The sequence below is a fragment of the Camellia sinensis genome, chromosome 9 (assembly GCF_055761805.1).
Source record: "Camellia sinensis isolate YWXY chromosome 9, ASM5576180v1, whole genome shotgun sequence".
Classification (NCBI taxonomy): Eukaryota; Viridiplantae; Streptophyta; class Magnoliopsida; order Ericales; family Theaceae; genus Camellia; species Camellia sinensis.
Window position 1 is genome coordinate 42,776,906 of NC_138969.1, and position 22,205 is coordinate 42,799,110.

Here is a 22,205-nt window from a genome sequence, read left to right on the forward strand (position 1 = left end):
ATTACCTAACAACTGGTATCAGAACTGATGACAAGCGATTTATGGGCAAACTCTCCTGACGCATTGATGTTGATAGACTTGGGCTTGCACAAAAAACTCTAAATGGAGTAAAAAAAACCATAATAACTCTTGATGGTGCAAAGAAAATTCCTATGTGGCAAAGGTTAGATCGCGACAAGGTGAGTCTCAATAGAGTATGGTGACTCATGATAGAGTGTGTCAAGGGTTAGATCGCGACACTATTCAACCTTGTATTTGAATTAAATTTTATTTTGGTTGTTATTGTTTCAAGTTAAAGAATGTTAACCTTAAACTTTAAATCTAGTTTAATTTAATCGTGTAGTCTAAATTATTGTCAATTTTTTTCTACGTATACTCATGTGATTGACATATGTTAGAAATCATTAATTTGAACCTTAAGTTTGGACGAAAGGACTAAACGAAACTTACCTTAAAGTTTGGATTAACATTATTCAAATTGGAAAAACTAGAGGAAGTGCAGTCAAACTACAAGGATGAAAAAAAATTAATTTACTTTAAATTTTATATAATAACATGAAATATTTTGATTAAGTCACATTGCAAGGTAATACATTCTACTATAACTCAAACCAATTTAATTTTTTTTTTTTTTTATGTTTCGTGTTCGTATTTTTTTGAGATATTTTTTATTTTTTATTTTTGAAAATGTTATACATTCGTTTAGGACAATTGAGAATAATTATCTTATTTAAATTTGGGTTTGGATTTGGGCTTGGGCAAGCAAATTTAGACAAGGGTCAGGTTTAGGCTTGAACAAATTCTTATACAGTTAAGCATAATAATGAACAGACTCTCATAGTCTTAGTGACTTTTAGTTATATCAATTTTTTCTTTTAATGTTTATTTTTTTAGAAGTAAGATTTGTGATATACCAAATTGAAATGTGTAAACAGATGGGAACATCAATAAAGAAAGTAGTGTTCACTGAGGAAATGGTTAAAGGTCTAAAAAGATGGAGAGCCAAGGCCAAGAAGAACATAGCCAGAAGGAACACCAGCTCGGCACTTCACTCCTTGGATTCTTCCATTACTTCTCTTGACACTTCACTTTCTTTCAACACCCTTGATCGTTCGCTCTCCGTAGACTTCGATAATTTGTCAATTGATGGTGATTTTGTTGCCGCTGAAGTAGAAAATGAAGACAATGTTGTCGGAAAAAGAATAGAACACCATCAAAATTTTGGATCATTCAGGGGTTTTCACTTAAGTGAAGCATTGTAATTTTGCCTTTATTTTTTTTGTATTTATTTTTTCTCCCTAGTTCGGTATAACGGAAGTCTTGTGCATTGGATTGTCATTTTTTTTTTTAATGTTCTTTATTCATTTAAAAGGGGACATTGGTGGGGTAGATTTATATAGAACATGTATAATTATTGAAGCTTCACTTACTATGTTATTTTTTTTATTATTAATTTTAAGTCCAAGCTACCAAATTGTGATTGATTGGTTTCTCTCTGTCATTGTATTTTACTTTAGGAAAAGTCTACATTGTTACATAATTTTTAGAAAATTGGGCACTGAGAGAAAAAAGATAGTGGAGTTGAGTTTCCAGATTTACAATTATGGTAACACAATGTAGAGAATCTATAGAGATTAGAAATGGAAAGAGCAATATGTTAGGCTTACTATTTGGTTTGATAATTTATATTTATTAGCACAATAGATCACATATACATAATATTAATATTTAAAGGTTAATGAAATGTGTTGTATCGAATTGTGAAAGTGTGACCATAACATTTTTGAACTATTAAAACAAAAAACTAGTTTACAATTAACTGACGGTCTGACGTTAGGTGCCGATGACAAAGAGTCACCTGTTGAAAGATCGAACACATTACAAGATCACTCTGCATTTGATACCATGTCAATCATGAAGGAATGAGAAAAAATTGTTATGTGATCTCTAATTATTACGATAGAAGCCTATTTATAGATACGACAATGCTACGTAGCTCAAATGTTGTGATATTTTCCTTATAGATTTATAATGGAGTGCTTAGCAAATAACCAAACTGTTAATTAATCAAGTCATTTAAGAAAAGAAAGAAATAAATAAATAACAAGATACAAATACAATCTTACTTTTGTTGGGAAATAATGGTTTCAACAACCTTAACTCAAAATTAAAATGGAACCTAACTTCCGGTTGAGGTGAGCCTGAGTAGGGTTATATTATCTTAAGTGAGAAAATTATAATATAAAATAATGAGCCGAAACTATTAGGTTGTGAATGAGAATTGTCTCATAAAATGGGCATCAATAAAAGTTGGGCTTAGATTTGGACTTTAGTCTTAGTTTGGACTGGGCCTAAGTTTATGCTTGTGCATGTGCTCAGTTTGGTCTTGGACTTGGATTTGGACTTAGACTTAGACTTAGACTTAATCTTAAGCTTGGGCTGGGTTGTGTTGTGTTGGGCTTAACTTGTGTATGTGTTTAAGATTGGGCTTGGATCGGGTTGTGGCCCAACACCCGTATCTGTTTTGCGACTGATCTAGTTTGATTATTTAAATAGCATTATATATATATATATATTAGGGGTGCTCGCGGTTCGGTTTTAGATGGTTCGGTTTACGGTTTGGACCCGCCCGTATATGTGTGGTTTGGGAAAAATTGAACCTGCAACCGCCTGTAGTCCGGGTTGCGGTTTGTGCGAACAGGGTTTGCAGATGTGCGGGCAGTTTCCGAATTGGACTTTTTTCTTAAAATTTTTTTTTCCTCCAGTTTTCTAAATATTTATTTTGGGCCCTATTCCCCTATTTGCTAAAATGCTCAACATTAATAATTAATAAATTAAAACTTATAAAATTAAAAACACAACAAAATCAATTCCTAACACATGCAAATCATTTGAAATCCTAAACTTTTAAATAAAACCCTAAACTATTACAAGCACATCTTTCAAATCCTAAACTAAATCATCAAAATCATTCACTACCCAACAATAGAATTAAAGTAAAATCATTCAAAATCCTAAACTTACCTAAAAGTAATTATTTATTAACTTTTACATTCATCCAAAATATAATAATAAAATAACAATAAATAGTTGTCAAATTTCATCCAATTCAAACCCATTAAATAAGATAAAAACATTTGCAAACTTGCAAACTCCATCATAAATCACACCCAACTTTCAAAAATTCCAATTCCATGCATATGTTTGATGAACCCTGCACAAAAACAAACTGAAAATATATATAATTTAATCTTCAATCTTCATAATTTCTTTTGACAAAAAAAGTGTAAAAGAATAAAGTAATGAAAAGATAAACAAATGTGTATATATTGCATCTTAATGTAGTAAGCAAATGTGTTGAGTATGTGAAAAATTTACCAATGAGTAAATGGATATATTCTAGGTTAAAAAATTAAAAAAAAAAAAAGTCTAAGTGCGGGTGGGTTATTGCGAGTGCGGGTAAAACCCGCAACTCGCAATAATGCCATATATTCCAAACTGTATCCGCCCGCATTGTGTCTGCGAAACCCCCATTTGTATGCGGATCGATTCAGATTAGGTGGATTGGGCAGTTCAGATAACCCTATGCCTAGGAGATTTTTAACCTTTGTAACTCTCATCTTTTGATGATGGAGTTGATGACCATATTAGTAACTACAGGTTTTGAACCTTTGTAAGTCTAACCCTAATGGCTAGAGTTAATGGCCTTGGTTAATAGAATTTGATGACCCCATTGATATTAGCGCTCATGGCTAAGGCTTTTCTATACTAGTATAAACAGAGGCATTTTCCCTCCAACTTAGTAGGTTGTTTTAGAGAGATTTTTTGTGATGAAAAATGAGATGGTGTTTTGAGATAATAAAGTTGGAGATGATTTTTATACCAAAGAATTTTTTTTCTATATTCTTTGTGCTAACTGCTTTTTTGGTTCTTGTTAGAGAGAGAATGCTGCCATTGTCAAGTTCGCCGAAACTATTTAAAAAGTGTTTCTACATGAGTTGGTTTCGACTGTTGTATCTTGTTAGAGAGAGAGAGAGAGTGCTACCATTGTTAATTTTAATGTTTTATATATTTATTAAATTTATTTTTGATTTCTTCACATTTTGTTTATTGTTGTTAAGTATATCTAGATCATATTCATTTAAAATATAAAAAATTATTTGGTCAATACTTGAAAACTAAATAATTTTGTGAAAACTTGAAACCAAACAAGTTTTGAATTTTAAATTTTGAATTCAAAATGAGGCTTTTAAATGTATTATATGAAAACTCAAAATCAAACCGGCTTTGAGTTTTGAGTTTAAACAATTAATTTTAAAACTCAATCAAACACCCAATATGATTTTAGTTTGGCAAGATAGCACCGATCATGTATTTTTTTATTTTTTTTTTTGGTGGTTTTTGGTAATGCTACCGGCAATAATATCTTTTTGAAGGCCTAACCATATAGGGATAGCTTTCATGGTTAGATCCTATAAGGAGCTAATACCCTAGAGGTCATGTTTAGGTAGTTGCTACATAGCAGAACTGCTCAACCATGTAGCGATAAGTCACGAACTCATACATAGGTGGGGATTCGAACTCACACTCTTGACATTCGGTATGGTTTGTCCAAGCCTGTTTGTGTTGTAGCATGTGTGAAGGTAGAGTCTCACATCAGATAAAGAATAAAAAGATGGCTCTTAATATACATTAGATGAACTCTTCACTTATAGGCTTAAGTTTTTAAGTGGATATAAGTTTTAAATAATGTATTTTGGGCCTTGATGTGATATTTGTAGACTCTAGAGTTTTTCCCTAATGGATTGGACCAATATTGTTGGGCACTTGTGGGCTCTCTAATTACCTAACAATTGGTATTAGAACCGATGACAGAGGATTTATGGGCAAACTCTCCTGAAGCATTGATGTTGATGGACTTGGGCTTACACAAAAAACTCTTAATGGAGTAAAAAAATCTATAATAACTCTTGATGGAGTAAAGAAAATTCCTGGTACACGTGGCAAGGGTTAGATCGTGACAAGGTGACTCTCAATGGAGTATGGTGACTCATGATAGAGTGTATGCAGGTGACACAAGTTAAAATTGATGTTGGAGAGTTATAAATTAAGATTAAGAGAGAGTGTGTAATACCCAAATTACATTCGATGTTGGAGAGTTATAAATTAAGATTAAAGAGAAGTGTATAATGATCTAAGATGAGGTTGAGTTAATATCTGGATTAATAATAATATCTTTTTGATATATTAATATGTTGGAAATTTGTCTATCTTCTCTGACAAGATATAATTGTACACCCATACATAGCTATATAGAGCTATTTATCAGTAATACTATAAAAAAATGTTGTAATAAATTTATGTTTCATAAATATAATAATTTTTTTAATAAATTTAAATTTCACAACTACAATAAAAAATTTATACAGGGAGAAAAAATATTAATAATGAAGTGTCAATGACATTTTTAAAATTATGAAGACAGTGATAGATTGTATTTTGATTGAAAATGAAGTAACCAGAAGAAGTTATACTATTCCATAAATAATTTTTATAAAAATTGTATTGGAAAAATTATTTAAAAAAAAATCCCAGGGTTTGAATCATGTAATAAAATAAATTCTAAATTTTTTATTTGTTTTTAATCTAAATTGTTTGTCTATTTTTGTTAAATAAAACGGGCAAAAAAAATTATATTTAATCATTAAACTCAATGTAAGTATATGGAAAATATCTAAAATATAATTTATGTCGAATTTAATGGCTAAAATATATATATATTTTTTCATATTTTACTTAACAAAAATAGGCAAATGGTTTAGATTGAAAGCAAATCAAAAGTTTATAGTTTAAATTGACAAAATTAAAAATTTAGAATTTATTTTGTTACAAGATTCAAACTCTTGGTTTATTTTATTATAATTTTTCCAATTCTATTTGTATGTCATTACTCTCGAATAAGAATGGGAGATTATTGCATTATGTTTGATAAGGATGCCCTAAAAAAAAGGAATTTATTTTTTACTATTAATTGGATAGAAAGGAAAAATTTGAAGTGGCATAAAAGTATTTTCAACAAATATATTATTTTTTAGGTGACTGCCTAAATAATATTTATTTGACATTTTAAATCTCTAAACACTCCCATAAAATTCTTATTTACTTAAGCAACATTTGGCATTATCCTATCCAAAACTCACTTAAACTTTAACCCCCCCCCCCCTCCCCCCAAAAAAAAAAAAAACATTAATCATTTGTCAAATACATAGGATTTTTTTTAGCACTAATAACCTTATCATAAGAAGTAAAAAATTTAAAACTTTACTATAAGTATTAAAATTAGCTCAAAAAAAAATATTTGGATATTATTTGTCATCATTGAATAAAATATAAATATGAATATGACAAATTTATGGACAATAGTTTATTATCATTTCATGTGTCACAGTTTTAGTAATTTAATGGGTTCCTGCTCATATTTATTATGAATAGAATATTAATAAATAATAACTCAATTTGGTATCACCTGTAATTGAGTTTTTATGATTATAACGCTTTAGATTGTTAGTTTCAAAGAATTAAAATAAGTTCTAAATTTGTTTGGTATAACTTTTTATATTCTATTTAAAAAAATGTTAAACCTGTTATATGCAAATATCTAACATCCACTCAAAAAATATAATTAAGACAAAAGAAATAGAGTTATTTTGTCCATATAAATTATGAGTCTTAAATAAGTTTCAAAAATTATATTTTACAACTTAAAAATATATCATTTTTTTTATTTTTCAAATTAGTTGAAAAAACACAATAAATTATAATCTAAAATTGCAATCAAACACAATTAGTGAATTTTTTTTATTAAAAAATTGATTTGTAAGTGTTATCAAAAGAGACAAAAATTACAAAAAAAAATATAAAATTATGAAATTGTCCAAGCAAAATAGAAAAAAGAAAAAAGAAAGAAAAAGAAAACACAAAACACAAAATAGGGGCAAAAGTGAAAAGAAAAATAAAAGCCATCTTGGCCGGTAAAAAGTAATAAATCCCTCTTAGATATATATAGAAACATGACAGTCATTTTGCATCCCAACAATGTCAAGTATCATAAAAAAAAATTTATGAAAATAATTATAAAAATTTTGTAACTTTTGGATTATATTTAGAATAAAGTATCATACATTAATTAAGATAATCTAAAATTCATAAATCTTTCATGATCATTTTCATAAAAAAAAATTTCATGATCTCTAACTTTTCTCTTCACACTCACTATATACTATATATGTGCGTGAATTTTTTCGAAGATTTCCATTCTTCCTAAGTTGGACAACCTCGGTAATAATTTTGCATCCACAATTTCCTTTTTCTTAATATATATAATACTATATGTGTTTGTATATTTTCAAAGATTTCCATTCTACCTAAGTTGGATAACCACATCATAACTATAGGCCCTGTTTGGAAGAAAGTTTTGAACTAAAATAATTAATAAAAATAAATTAAATTAAAATAATTAACAAAATGAAATATCATATTTAAATTGTAATTATTTTATTTTTCTCACAATTATTATAAAAAATTAAAAAAAAATTATTCAAATATAATTTTTTTAATCAAATTAAAATAATTAAAAAATTAACTAAAATAGCATATTTTCAATCCAGCTGATAGTATTGTCTGTAATATTTTTTTTATAAAATATTTGAGACTCCTTTTTTTGAAACTTTACAATCTCTTTAGATCTTAATTATTAATATATGTGTGAAATCCTCTTAAAATGTAAAGAGATTGTAGGGTCTCCCAAAAAAAAAAGAAAAAAAAGTCCCAATCATTATTGTAATTGTTGTTATTTTTATTTTAAAAATATATAGAGGCGGTCTCAATTTGTAGACATTTCGGGCATGAGAGACATGGGTGAAGAAGAAGACTCCACACATATTGTTCCTGAATCTCCTCTGATTCCAAGATTTGGAATGGGAATTGAATTGATTGGAAAACAAAACAAGGAATGGGACTGGGATGCATCAAAGACCATTGAAGAGCTAAAGAAACAAGTCTGGTTAGGAGGACCTCTAGTTGTGGTTAGTTTTTTGCAGTATAGCTTACAGATGATATCAGTTATGTTCATAGGCCATCTTGGAGAACTCTCTTTATCCAGTGCATCTATGGCTATTTCATTTGCTGAAGTAACTGGCTTCAGCTTCTTGGTAAGGCTTATTCTTACATGCTTTATCCCAATTTGTTGTGCATCTAGCCTCTTAAACCCTCAAGCTTTCATTTGATTTTATTTTTCATCTCTCTCTCTCTCTATTCAATTGAATCAACAATCTTTCTTGAGATACCACTGCTCTAGTGCATAAACCATGATCATTTACCCTTTTTTTTTTCTTTTATTTATTTTAAATTTGAGATAAAAAAATTCAATAATCAATAACAATAATATAATACAATTTTTTTGATTAATAGTAGCACAAAACACAAATTTTTCTTACAATATATATATATTTTGCAAAAATATGAAAGTGAAAAAATAATATTATAAGTTATTGGTTGGTTTAGGGCAGTGCCACGTGGCGCTCAACATATATTGTGATTGGTAGAAATGGTGAGATTTATGATTTTGTGTTAGGTGATTGAGGAATATAAGGGCACGTTGTGATTGGCTCAAGCATATGGCCATGTGGTGTCTCAGACCAATCAATAATTTTTTCAACCTTATATTGTAAACAGACATAAATGATTATACTCATTCAAACAATTTTGTAGTGATAACTTACATGGTATTTCAAATATGATATAAAAATGTAATTGTTGTAGCATTATTGATGTGCAAATTACACACATGGTTTATATATTTTAAATTGTATGTCAATCTCCAAATAACTTTGAGGAGAGTGAATAGATTATTTTTTTTCTTAATTTATTAATAGCCATTACTAATTGTATTAAATTGACATAATGTGAAAAATTAAAGAATAAAATTGACGTAGTTGGAAGTATATAATCAAATTGACAAAATAGACAATCTACAAGGACTACATGTGTAATTTCCCCAACAAGAAAAATAAGAGAAAAGAGAGAGAAGAGAAAAAGTGTCATTTTTGGATCCAAGATTCTTATTCAATTGTAACAAATCAAAAGGTGATACATAACTAGTCATTGTAAGTAAATTGTGAGACTTAAATTGTGAGTCTTAATCTTTTTCCAATTAAGAAGGGCTTTTAAGTATTTATTTTTAAAGGATCTTAAATAAATTAGGGTAGGCACAATTATAATTTTTCAGGGACTAAATAAAAATACTTTACATATATATAGGTAATAGTGTAATTATAAAAAATTGAGGAGGGGCATGTGCCCTCCCTAGTCCTTACTTCCCTCCGTCGCTGGTGGTGTGAGCCACACCCAGAATTAATCCGGTGGGCATTAATTCCTATAGCATTTACCACAAACTACATTTAAGAATGATTCTGTTGTTAGTGTCTATAACCACTATTCTACATATGTGAAATTTTAGTTATTGTCTGTACATGAACAATTGTATGTGGTTGAGCCCATGGCCTCTTCTTTCCGTAAGCATATATTAATATCTCTAAACTTCATGCTGATTAGCTTGGAATGGGTAGCGCTCTAGAAACATTCTGTGGACAAGCCTATGGAGCAAGACAACATCATATGCTTGGTGTACACATGCAGAGAGCTATGCTTGTTCTCCTGCTAATGGGCATTCCTATAGCATTTATCTGGGCCTTCACAGGGTATGTTTTCACACTTTGTGGACAAGACTTGGAAATTTCTACTCAAGCCGGGATATTTGCACGCTGGCTGATCCCTAGCATTTTTCCTTATGGCCTCCTTCAGTGCCAACTCGGATTCTTACAGACTCAAAATAATGTAAAGCCAATGATAATAAGCACTGTGTAAGAAATAGATGTATTATTGATTGATTGTGTTGTTTCTTTAACAATGTTAGAAGCTCCTTATATAGGAGAGGATTACAAACCTGAGTAGGAAAGTAGCCGAAAGTAGCCGAACACTAACTTAAAGTAATGAATAATAAAGACAAGTACTAACCTACTAACATCATTATAAGCACTAATATACACTAACAGCCCCCCTCAAACTCAAGGAGGATAAAATTAACCAACTTGAGTTTGGAGAGAGTAACAAAATAAAATAGGAAAATAAAATAGGATAGGAGACACTGTATGGTCGTGTCGAACCGTTGGTGAAGACACTGTATGGTCGTGTCGGACCGTTGGTGAAGACACTGTATGGTCGTGTCGGACCGTTGTAGCAGATAATGTCTGGACAGTTTACGAGGTCATGCCGGACCGATGTAGAAGCCAATGTTGTGACAGTTGACAGGGTCATGCTAGACCGATGTAAAAGCTGACCGGAATCAATGTCGAGACAGTTTATGGGGTCATGCCAGACCGTTGTAGAAGCTGACCGGAATCAATGTCGGGACAGTTTACGGGGTCATGTCGGACCGATATAGAAGCTTGTGGTGGTGCACCAAGGAGGCGACTTAGGGAGTGCGCTATGGGGGGGTGGCTTGAGTGGTTCGTGGTGGTGCACCAAGGAGGCGACTTAGGGAGTGCGCCATGGGGTGGCTTGAGTGGTTCCCATGGTGTGTAACCATGCTCACCATGATATATGTATAACCCCCCCTCAAACTCAAATAGGTGTGAAGATAGAAACCTATTTGAGGTTGAAATAAAGTGAGATAAAGGGGATCAAGACAGTTTACGGGGTCATGTCGGACCGATGTAGCAGACACTGTGTGGTCGTGTCAGACCGTTGTAAAAAGTCGCACCCTCAAAAGGTGTGCCCAATCTTTCAAAAGGCGTGCCATCAAAAAACGTGCCCAATCCATAAAAAGGTGTGCCGGACATGATGGCGAGGCGCGTGATTACCTTGGCCTGCGCGCCCGTTTTGTCGTCTGGCGTCAAGTGGCGCGCAATGCGCGGATCGGCCCTGGCTATTTAAACCAAGGTTGAGGCGGAGGCTGTGCAAACCAGTCTGAAACCGCTGAACATTTTCATTCTGAAATATCTGAATATTTGTATTCTGAAACATCTGAACAATGGCCTCTTCTTCCCGTTCAGCTACCCAGAATATGGCCTCTTCGTCCCGTGGTCTACTCACTCTCTTTCCCGACCTCAACGAGTCAACAAGAGAGATAACCAGTGCGGTGGCCAGTGAACCTCAACCAAACACCTCTGGTTTTGCTCCGTTGAACTTTCCGATGCGGTCTGTGGAGCAAAAAATGGCGGTGCAAACTGATATTGAGGCCAATCAGTATACTTTGAAGTCATGCGTGGAAACCATGACTGCGGTCACAAACTTGTCGCACCGGCTGTAGAGTAGGACAAATGAGGTGCAGCAGTTAAACGCCCAACTGGCTCTGCTCCAGCGCATGTATAAGGATGCGCGAGCAGAGATAAGTGTGCTAAAGGCAGAAAACAAAGAGCTGAAGCGGAAGGCCACCGTGATGTTCCGATTTGGAGGTCCACCATATGCTGTAGTGGAGGAGCAGGGAGTGAACGTGCTCGGCGGTGTGGGAAACACGGAGGCAACACCGGCAAGGAGCGCCCAGGACGGAGGCAAGAAGAAAAGACCGGCGGCAGAGTAGAGAAGAAAAATCCCGCCTGTGGATGAGGTTGTTGTGTGTGGATTATTATTATTATTTTTTTATTTTTTTATTTTTTTTTTGTGATGTAAAAGTGTGATCGGGGTTGATCCCCTGATATGAATAAAATGACAAGGTTGTGGAATGTGGTTGGTGTTATTTTGTGGTGTTGTTTTGTTTAAGAAGAAAAATAAAATAAAAGAAAACAATGGATAAAGAAAATAGAGAAAAAATATTTGTGGATGGGTGATAAGAAAAAACAGCGGTGCGATTTTTTTTTTTTTTTTTTTGTGGAATATAAAAAAAATAATAATAAGAGAATGGAAAACGGGTGATCCGCACTAACAAGGAATAGGGAAAATATATTATAATAAAAATATATATATATATATATATATATATTAAAATAAAAGAAAAGTTTGAAAGAACATGGGTGGAATAAATTAAGAGAAAGGAGAGATATGATTAAAGTGGGTTTGAAAGTGGGAAAAGATGAGAGAGAGGGATGTCGTGCATGTGTGTGTATGGGGCAGTGTGTTGAGTGTGTGCCCATGTGCATAGTTCAAACTAGTGGGAGCCTTCCCAGTGGATGTTATTCGTATAGATCTATTTTGTTAAATTCTAAATGCTAACCCTAGTCGGTTGAGCATCAAATGGCGACCGAAGAAGCAGTGGTTGTGGCGGTGGAGTCTGTTCCTGATCTGCCGCTGGTGGTGGCGGCGGATGAGGCGGCGGAGGTGGAGCAACCGACTGCAAAGTCGAAGAAGGCGAAGGAGCCCAAAACGAGGAAGCCTAGGAGCCCTCCTTCTCATCCCCCATATGTTGAGATGGTTACGGAGGCAATTGTGACATGGAAGGAGAAAAATGGATCGAGTCAGGACGCGATCACGAAGTTTGCAGAGGAAAAGCATAAGAATCATCCGGCGAACTTCAAGAAATTGTTGTTGTTCCATTTGAAGAAGCTAGTTGTATCTGGTAAACTTGTGAAGGTGAAAGGCTCGTTCAAGCTTCCTGCAACTCGGCCTTCTGTGCCGAAGCCTGTTGCTAGTGCTCTAGTGAAGAAGAAGCCGGCTCCTGCGAAGCCGAAGACTGTGAAAGTGACGTGGCTTTTGTTGGAATTGTACTGAAGAAGCTCATCGTCCTGTGGACTGTGGCACTGTGTCAAAGTGGATTTTGAAGAACAGCGCAGAATCTGAAAACATGAATTGGATACTAGCTAATTCCAAGCCTTGTCCGAAGTGCAAGCGACCAATTGAAAAAAAAAAAAAAACCAAGGCTGTATGCACATGACGTGCACACCCCCTTGCAAATTTGAATTCTGCTGGCTATGCCTTGGTGCGTGGTCTGATCATGGTGAGCGGACAGGCAGTTTCTATGGATGTAATCGATACGAGGCAGCTAAGCAAGAGGGAGCGTATGATGAATCCGAGAGGAAGAGAAGAGAGAGAGCTAGTGTATGCATGTATCTGTGTGTGATCAGGGAGAGAGAGAAAAATCGGAAGTGTGTATTGAGTGATGGCAACAGTGAGGTGCCGAGAGTGAGAGTGAGGTTTGAATTGGTTGAGATCCGGCGGGCGGTCAAGGCAAGGTTGCCGCCCGCCGGAAGGCGAAGAACACCAAGATCTTTAACCTATAGCTCTGATACCATGTAAGAAATAGATGTATTATTGATTGATTGTGTTGTTTCTTTAACAATGTTAGAAGCTCCTTATATAGGAGAGGATTACAAACCTGAGTAGGAAAGTAGCCGAAAGTAGCCGAACACTAACTTAAAGTAATGAATAATAAAGACAAGTACTAACCTACTAACATCATTATAAGCACTAATATACACTAACACACTGTATTTACAACTTTATTCCATGTCCTTGCGTGTTGGACATTGGTTTTTATAATTGGCCTTGGCCATAAAGGCGCTGCTCTATCCATTGCCATCTCTTACTGGGCCAATGTCTTGATTTTGGCAATTTATATTAACTTCTCCCCTGCATGTCAAGAGACTTGGACAGGATTCTCTAAGGAGGGTGCCAAAGATCTTGTTAGTTTTCTTTCCGTGGCTATTCCTTCAGCGCTTATGGTTTGGTGAGTGTACATCTTCCTTCACAAATTAAGAAACCTAAGGCATTGTGCAATTCCTGGAATTTAGTTATACAGTATTGGTTTTCTCTTTCTTCTTATGAAATAATAATGTGATTGTACCTGTTACATGAATCAGCTTGGAAGGCTGGTCATATGAGTTTCTCGTTCTCATGTCTGGCCTTCTGCCTAACCCAAAGCTGGAAGCATCAGTGATGGCAATCAGGTTTGCATCAATATTTTTGCATATTAACGTAAAATACATCAGTAGTTGGATTGAAAGAATCTAAATTGGATAAACGGACCTCAATTTGGGCCTTTTGTTCTACTGCATATCAATTTCTGATAAAGTTTCTTCGGCTTTGGTATGCAAGACAAGATTCTCATTACTGAATTATTATTCATAACAACTTTCTTTCACAAGAATATTGAATTCTCATTTATACTACTCATATAAGGCATTCTGACAAGCGCGTTTTTTTAATTTTTATTAATATTTCTTATTACCTTTGATTACTTAGAAAATGGGAAAATTATATGCACATTAGCTTTTTTTCTATCCTGCTACAAATTTGGCATGCACATGACTCCAATGGCATTTGTATAGCTACTCCATTTCTAAATTCAATTCTCTTTCTATCAGCCTTGATACAAGTGCATTGATCTTCATAATCCCCATTGGTTTTGGCAGTACAGTAAGGTACACTTGGTGAAACCCCTCATTAACTATTCTCCCTTGACATATCTTGATAAAACTTCTAATTCTCTCTCTCTCTCTCTCTCTCTCTCTCTCTCTCTCTCTCTCTCTCTCTCTCTCTCTCGGGTTCAAAGCACGAGAGTGTCAAATGAATTAGGAGCAGGGCAACCTCATAATGCCACACAACTTGCTGTAAAGGTTGTGATGTTCTTGGCTGTAACAGAGGGCTTTTTGGTAAGCTTAATTTCAATAGCAGTGCGAGACAAATGGGGCTATTTTTATACTAATGAAGAGCAAGTTGTGAAATTTATGGCTTCCATAATGCCACTGCTTGCCGTTTCTAACTTCATGGATGGAATTCAAGCTGTACTGTCTGGTTAGAGCTTCTATCATTATCCTTCTCCCAATTAGACCACAATGTTTCGGATAGATATAACTACTTTCTTTAAAGGGTTTTCTTTAGTTTGTCTTTTAAAGAATATATCAAAATGATGAAAATTTTTGAGTTGAAAACAGGTATCGCAATAGGATGTGGATGGCAGAAGCTTGGTGCATTTGTGAATTTAGGAGCTTATTACCTTATTGGCCTCCCTTCCGCAATCATCTTAACTTTTGTCTTCCACTTTGGAGTAAAGGTATGACGTTCATCTTTCTCAAAGCATGTATTAGACATTCATCCTAGTGTCATTTAGCCAACATTTTTGCAGGGCCTTTGGATGGGAATCATGATTGGGAGTGGTCTACAAGCAATACTGTAGATTGGGAGCATCAAGTAAAACAAAATCTTCCCTTCAATTGAGTCTTTATAATGTTTTCATGGACCTAACATATAATTAATTTACTTTTCATTGTTCTCTGAGTTTATTTATTCCAGGCAGGGAAGGCCAGGGACAGCGTGTGTGCATCCTACATCCCAGTAACATGAAGCTGCTTTCCTCCGCCAATCTTCTTCATATGAAAACTCCCTTAAAGAACCTTTTATAATACATATAATCGAGAGAAAATATCGATTTCTATTCCCAAAAGTTATCAACCATCCTCAGTAGAGTAGGAAGCAGAAGGTTATAGCAGAAGAGCTACTGACAGAAAACTTCATGGCTCCAAACATCCGGCAAAATTGCAATATGCCCAGTAATCCCCTTACTTGTCATCTGTTGTTAATAAGTAGTTTTGCTAGAGCTCTAGAGTTGATCACAATATGGAAGTTTTCATTAAAATAGCACTGAAGAGGTTTTAGTTAAAAAGTTAAAATGTTTTATAAGTTGTTGAATTATTTGTACGTATTTCCATAAAAAAATAAAAAATTATTTTAAAAAATTAATTTTGAAATGAACCCTAAGTGAATAGTAAAGAGGCTATTTAAAATTTTTGATCATATGAGCCTCTCATTTGAAGATTCTATCACCGGAAGGTTAAAAGATGACATTAATACTTGATCAAATGTGAAATGAGCTAAATATCACAATTAAATGAGGTTATGCCTAGCATATGAGCCTTCTGTTGTTTTGGGCTTTTTTTTTTTTTTTTTTGAATAAATCCGTTGTTTTGGTTTTAGGATTGCTCTTTTGTGAAGTGTCTCACATGATGTTCAAAACTATACTTATACTTCAAAATCTCAACCTTTAAATTTTAAAACTGTATTGAAATGATGAATTTGGATAAGAATTTAAAAATAGAGAGAGGAATGAATAAAAAAAAATTAGTTTATAAGTGAAATAATTTATTCACACAATTTGTTTCGTCTGAATATACATAATTGTGACTCTGACCGAGAGAAAATTTTACGAAGATTTCTTTTTGGTCAAAATCTCAATTGTGTGCATTTGAGCAAAACAAATTGTGTGAATGTAGCGATACTATTCACATTTATATCATTTTTAAAAAAAAATTATATCTAAATGCATAATTCAAATGTAACATAAACTTAAGCCCCGTGTTATTAATTTGGCCTTAAACAGGCAACATTCCTCGTCTCCTCCAATGGACGGCCAAAATGACAACATCAAGAAATGGGTCCCTCAAGATTAATCAAATGAACCTTTTCATGAATCACATTATTTATTTATTTTTATTATTCTTTTTTCTCTTTGAATCTCAAGCTCCATGAATCACATATTAGTTTACGACAAAGTTAGCAAGTGTGTATATAAACGCACATATTCTCCAGTATCATTCTCCGACTCTGCGTCACTGTGGAAGCAGGGCCGAAAATTGTCAAATTAGTGGGCCATGCTACATTTATCCCAATTATATAAATCAACATAATTTATTCTAAATTTGTGAAAAATGTTATTCTTAACTTTTTCCTAATACACTTTAAAATTTGTTTTGTAAGCGTATTAAGAATTGTGTGCTGTGTGCTATATTAAAAGCTAAAAATTTGCAATAATTCAGTCCTGATGTGTACACTTTAGCACATGACTCTTAATAATTAGTCAAGCAAATAGGATTGAAGTCGTTATAATTGTATTGGTTGAATAAGTCATTTTATCTATTATTAATATATTAATAATAACACAATACATGATTCCCTAATTGTTGAGTATACTTCCTTATTGGAGTGTGGAACCCAATTGATTTTTGAAAAAAAGTTTAATTTGGTTTGCTATTAATTATAATATATTATTATATATTATATTTGTGGAGACCCAATTCAATTTGAATACAATTAGGGTTTGATTACAAAACTCAATACCCAATTATATATATATATATATTGCTCAATATTTGAGATATATATATATATTGGTTTTCACCAAAAGGTGTTGTGCGACTGCCATTCTTGGTTTTTGTTTCAAAAGGTGAGCACCCAGCATGATGATCATGGTGAGAAGCTGCGGTTTTGATTCGGTGGTGGCGTGGTTTTGGCAGCTTTGGTGAAGTTGATTTGGGTTAATTATTTTGAGTCTTCTTCAACTCTGGTTCTGAAGATTTTGGTTCATCTATTTGGTGAGGTCTTTCCTCTTTGTTTATTTGTGACTATTTGGAATTCACCTAAGGGTGGTTTTTTGAGATCATTAGTGTCTCGTTTGTAATTGTTTGGAACTTATTTGGTTGATAATGGAATCGGATTTCGATCTCGTGGATGTACCTCACATTGAGGGAACCACGTAAAAATTCTTGTGTTGCCTTTGATTTAATTTTTCCGCAATAGTTTTTATTCCCATTGATTGATTTACTTGTGGGGAATCACAGATTTTCCCTAACAACTGGTATCAGAGCTTACGGTTTAATTGGGTTTAATTATTTGTGTAAATCAATGGAGGGGAATGTGGGTCGTATGTCTAGCTTCAATGGAAGTAATTGGGAACTTGGAAAACTAAAATGGAGAACCTATTATTTTGTAAAGATTTGTATGGACCCATTGAGGGTGATAGTGGCAAACCCGAGGGTATGAAAGATGATGAATGAAATAGGCTTAATCGAAAAGCCGTTGGTTTTATCCGTCAATGGATTGATGACAGTATATTTCATCATGTTGCTACTGAAACTTCGGCACATGATTTATGGAAAAAATTAGAGTCTTTATGATAGAAAATCAGTCACAAATAAAGCCTTTCTGTTTCGTAAGTTGGTTAATTTAAAATATAAAGAGGGCAGCCTCATTCCAGAACATCTGAATGAAATAAAGAGTATTGTTAACCAACTTGCTTCTATGAAAATTGTTTTTGATGATGAGTTGCAGGCTTTGATGCTACTTAGTTCTTTGCCCGAAAGTTGGGAGACTTTGGTTGTGACCGTCAGTAATTCGGCGCCTGATGGAGTTGTCACAATGGGCCAAGTCACTAGTAGCCTGTTGAATGAAGAAACTAGAAGAAAATCAGCGGGTTCCTCTCATTCGGAAGCATTCGTTGTGAGAGGCCGAAGCAAAACAAGAGGGAGGAGTAAAACTCCTCATGGTCGTGATCATAGCCGTGATAAATCAAAAGATGGTTCTTTTTCAAAGAAAGACATTGGGTGCTATTATTGCCATGAGAAAGGGCACATGAAGCGAGAATGCCGAAAGCTCAAGAATAAGGAGAAAAGGCGTGACAAAAGTGTGAACAAGAAGCAAGAAGACACAACGGCAGTTACTACCAATGGTGATCTCATGGTCGTTTGTGAAGATGATTGTATCAATTTTGTGGGCCAAAAGAGCAATTGGGTGATTGATTCTGGTGCTTCTTTTCATGTGACTTCTCGAGTTGATTTCTTCACTACCTACACCGAAGGAGATTATTGTTTTGTTCGAATGGGTAATGAAGGTTTGTCCAAGATTATTGGCATGGGTGATGTTTGCTTGGAAACAAATTTGGGCTGCAAGTTGTTGCTTAAAGATGTGAGGCATGTTCCCGACATTCGCCTCAATTTGATCTCTACTGGGAAGCTAGATGATGAAGGCTACAATAACAAATTTGGTGATAGAATATGGAAGCTCACAAAGGGTTCCTTAGTGGTGGCTAAGTGTAAGAAGACTCATACACTTTATTCGATGCAAGGAAAAATTTGTAAAGGTGTTGTCAATGCACTTCAAGATGATACTTCTACCGAATTGTGGCACAAGCGGCTTGACCATATGAGTGAAAAGGGACTGCAAGTTTTGTTCAAGAAAGAGCTTCTACCCAGTTTGAAAGGTACACATCTCAAAATTTGTGTTCATTGTTTGGCGGGTAAACAAAATAGAGTTTTTTTTCATAAAAATGTTGCTTCTAGAAAAGAAAATGTTTTGGAGCTGATTCATTTGGATGTTTGTGGTCTTTTAAAAGTTAGAGCACATGATGGTGCACTTTATTTTGTTACTTTCATTGATGATTATTCAAGGAAAGTTTGGGCTTTTCTACTAAAAACTAAAGATCAAGTTCTAGAAGTATTTAAGCATTTTCAGGCCATGGTTGAAAGAGAAACAGGGCAGAAATTGAAGTGCATCCGATCAGACAATGGTGGTGAATACATTGAGCCATTTGATGAGTATTGTCGCAGCCAAGGTATTCGGCATCAAAAGACAGTTAAGAAGACTCCTCAACAAAATGGAGTTGCCGAGAGGATGAACCGCACCATTGTGGAAAGAACAAGGTGTTTGCTTTCACAAGCTAAATTGCCAAGATCCTTTTGGGGCGAGGCATTGAAGACAGCGGTTGACGTGATCAATTTGTCTCCTTCCTATCCATTGAATGGTGATGTTCCAGAAATAGTTTGGACCGGCAAAGATGTGTCTTATGAGCACTTGAAAGTGTTTGGTTGCCGAGCTTTTGTTCACATTCCAAAAGATGAGAAGTCCAAGCTTGATAGTAAGTCAAGACAATGTATTTTTCTTGGCTATGGGCGTGATGAATTTGGGTATAGATTGTGGGATCCGGTCGACAAGAAAGTCATTCGAAGCTGTGATGTTGTGTTTCTTGAAGACCAAACAATTGAAGACTTTGGCAAAGGTGATCAACCGGAGCCAAAAACTAGTGATCTCATTGACATGGATCCATCTCCTTCATCTTCAGTTGATGATGAAAATGGGGGAGATGTGTAGCCACCTATTGAAGATGTAGAGGATGATACTAATCCTAATGAAGTTGAGCCAGAAATTGAGGAAGAGCATCCAACTCAAGAACTGCCACCACAACTTGAGTTAAGAAAATCTACAAGAGACCGACAACCTTCAAGAAAGTATCCTCCCAATGAATTTGTGTTGATTTCTGATCAAGGGGAGCTGGAGAGCTACCAAGAAGCAATTGAATATGCAAAGAAAGGTGATTGGAAAAGGGTCATGGAAAAGGAGATAAATTCCTTACTTGAAAACTAGACTTATGATTTAGTGAAGTTACCTAAGGAGAGGAAAATTTTGAAAAATAAGTGGGTCTTCAAATTGAAGAATGATGAAAAGAATCTGAGGTACAAGGCACGTCTTGTTGTGAAAGGCTTTGGGCAAAAGAAAGGTATTGACTTTGATGAGATTTTCTCGCCAGTTGTAAAGATGTCTTCTATTCGGGTTGTACTTGGCATGGCTGCAAGTATGAACCTTGAAGTTGAGCAACTTGATGTGAAAACCGCATTTCTTCATGGTGACCTTGAAGAAGAAATTTACATGGAGCAACCGAAAGGTTTTGTAGAGAAAGGGAAAGAGAAATTTGTTTGCAAATTGAAGAAAAGTTTGTATGGTCTCAAGCAAGCCCCGCGGCAATGGTACAAAAAATTTGACTCTTTCATGATGAATAATGGTTTTTCTAAAACCACTTCGGACCATTGTGTGTTTGTAAAAAACATTTCGGGTGGCAAATTTATTATTCTTTTGCTTTATGTTGATGACATGTTAATTGTGGGTCAAGATTCTACCATGATAAACAGGTTGAAATTGGAGTTGAGCAAGTCTTTTGCTATGAAAGATTTGGGACCAGCAAAGCAAATTCTTGATATGAAAATTATTCGTGATCGCAAAGAGGGGCTGATTTGGTTGTCTCAAGAAAGCTACATTGAGAAAGTTCTTGAGAGGTTCAATATGGATAAAGCGAAGCCGGTTGGTTGTCCACTTGTGGGTCACTTCAAACTTAGTTCGAATCATTGTCCTACAAGTGAGAAAGACAAAGAAGAGATGTTGAAAGTTCCTTATGCTTCAGCAGTTGGTTCTTTGATGTATGCCATGGTTTGTACAAGGCCGGATATTGCTCACGCTGTTGGTGTGGTGAGTCGTTTTCTCTCTAATCCGGGTAAAGAACATTGGGCAGCGGTAAAATGGATTCTAAGGTATCTTCGAGGGACTTCGAATGTGTGTTTGTGTTTTGGGAATGGTAAGCCGATGCTTGATGGATTCACAGATTCTGACATGGCTGGTGATGTTGATTGTAGGAAATCTACTTCGGGGTATTTGATGACTTTTGCAGAGGGAGCTGTGGCATGGCAATCTAAATTACAAAAATGTGTTGCTCTCTCAACTACCGAAGCTGAATTTATTGCCGTTACGGAAGCTTGCAAAGAAGAGTTATGGTTGAAGATATTTTTGCAAGAGTTGGGTTTAAAACAAGAAAAGTATGTGCTTTATTGTGATAGTCAAAGTGCTATTCACTTGAGTAAAAATTCTACTTTTCATTCGAGATCGAAACACATTGATGTGAGATACCATTGGATTCGTGATGTGTTAGATTCGAAATTGTTACAACTCGAAAAGGTTCGCACGGATGATAATATTTCGGATATGTTGACTAAGACTTTGTCGAGGGACAAACATTTGAAGTGTCGAATTTTGGCAGGTATGGTTGATCTCTCCACCTAAGTCGGTAGGGGGAGAATTGTTGGGTATACCTCCTTATTGGAGTGTGGGACCCAATTGCTTTTGGAAAAAGAGTTTAATTTGGTTTGGTATTAATTATTATATGTTATATTTGTGGAGACCCAATTCAATTTGAATACAATTAGGGTTTGATTACAAAACTCAATACCCAATTATATATATATATATATATATATATATATATATCGTTCAATATTTGAGATATATATATATATTGGTTTTCACCAAAAGGTGTTGTACGACTGCCATTCTTAGTTTTTGTTTCAAAAGGTGAGCACCGAGCATGATGATCATGGTGAGAAGCTGCGGTTTTGATTCGGTGGTGACGTGGTTTCGGCAGCTTTGGTGAAGTTGATTTGGGTTAATTATTTTGGGTCTTCTTCAACTCTGGTTCTGAAGATTTTGGTTCATCTATTTGGTGAGGTCTTTCCTCTTTGTTTATTTGTGATTATTTGGAATTCACCTAAGAGTGATTTTTTGAGATCATTATTGTCTCGTTTGTAATCGTTTGGAACTTATTTAGTTGATAGTGGAATCGGATT

General features: G+C 34.5%; 2 protein-coding genes across 2 annotated transcripts; both read left to right on the top strand.

Annotated features, from left to right (window-relative positions):
* The first annotated feature begins 7,885 nt into the window (after window positions 1-7,885).
* Window positions 7,886-15,729, top strand: LOC114318664 (protein DETOXIFICATION 16). The gene is made up of 8 exons (XM_082888940.1): window positions 7,886-8,210; window positions 9,613-9,920; window positions 13,475-13,717; window positions 13,851-13,937; window positions 14,355-14,411; window positions 14,543-14,784; window positions 14,925-15,043; window positions 15,116-15,729. The coding sequence occupies exons 1-8, from the start codon at window positions 7,905-7,907 to the stop codon at window positions 15,164-15,166; spliced, it is 1,413 nt and encodes a 470-aa protein (XP_082745066.1). The 5' UTR covers window positions 7,886-7,904; the 3' UTR covers window positions 15,167-15,729.
* Window positions 9,825-12,899, top strand: LOC114301464 (histone H1.2-like). The gene has a single exon (XM_082886695.1). It carries the CDS (start codon window positions 12,289-12,291, stop codon window positions 12,760-12,762), a length of 474 nt encoding a protein of 157 aa, XP_082742821.1. The 5' UTR covers window positions 9,825-12,288; the 3' UTR covers window positions 12,763-12,899.
* Window positions 15,730-22,205: the final 6,476 nt, after the last annotated feature.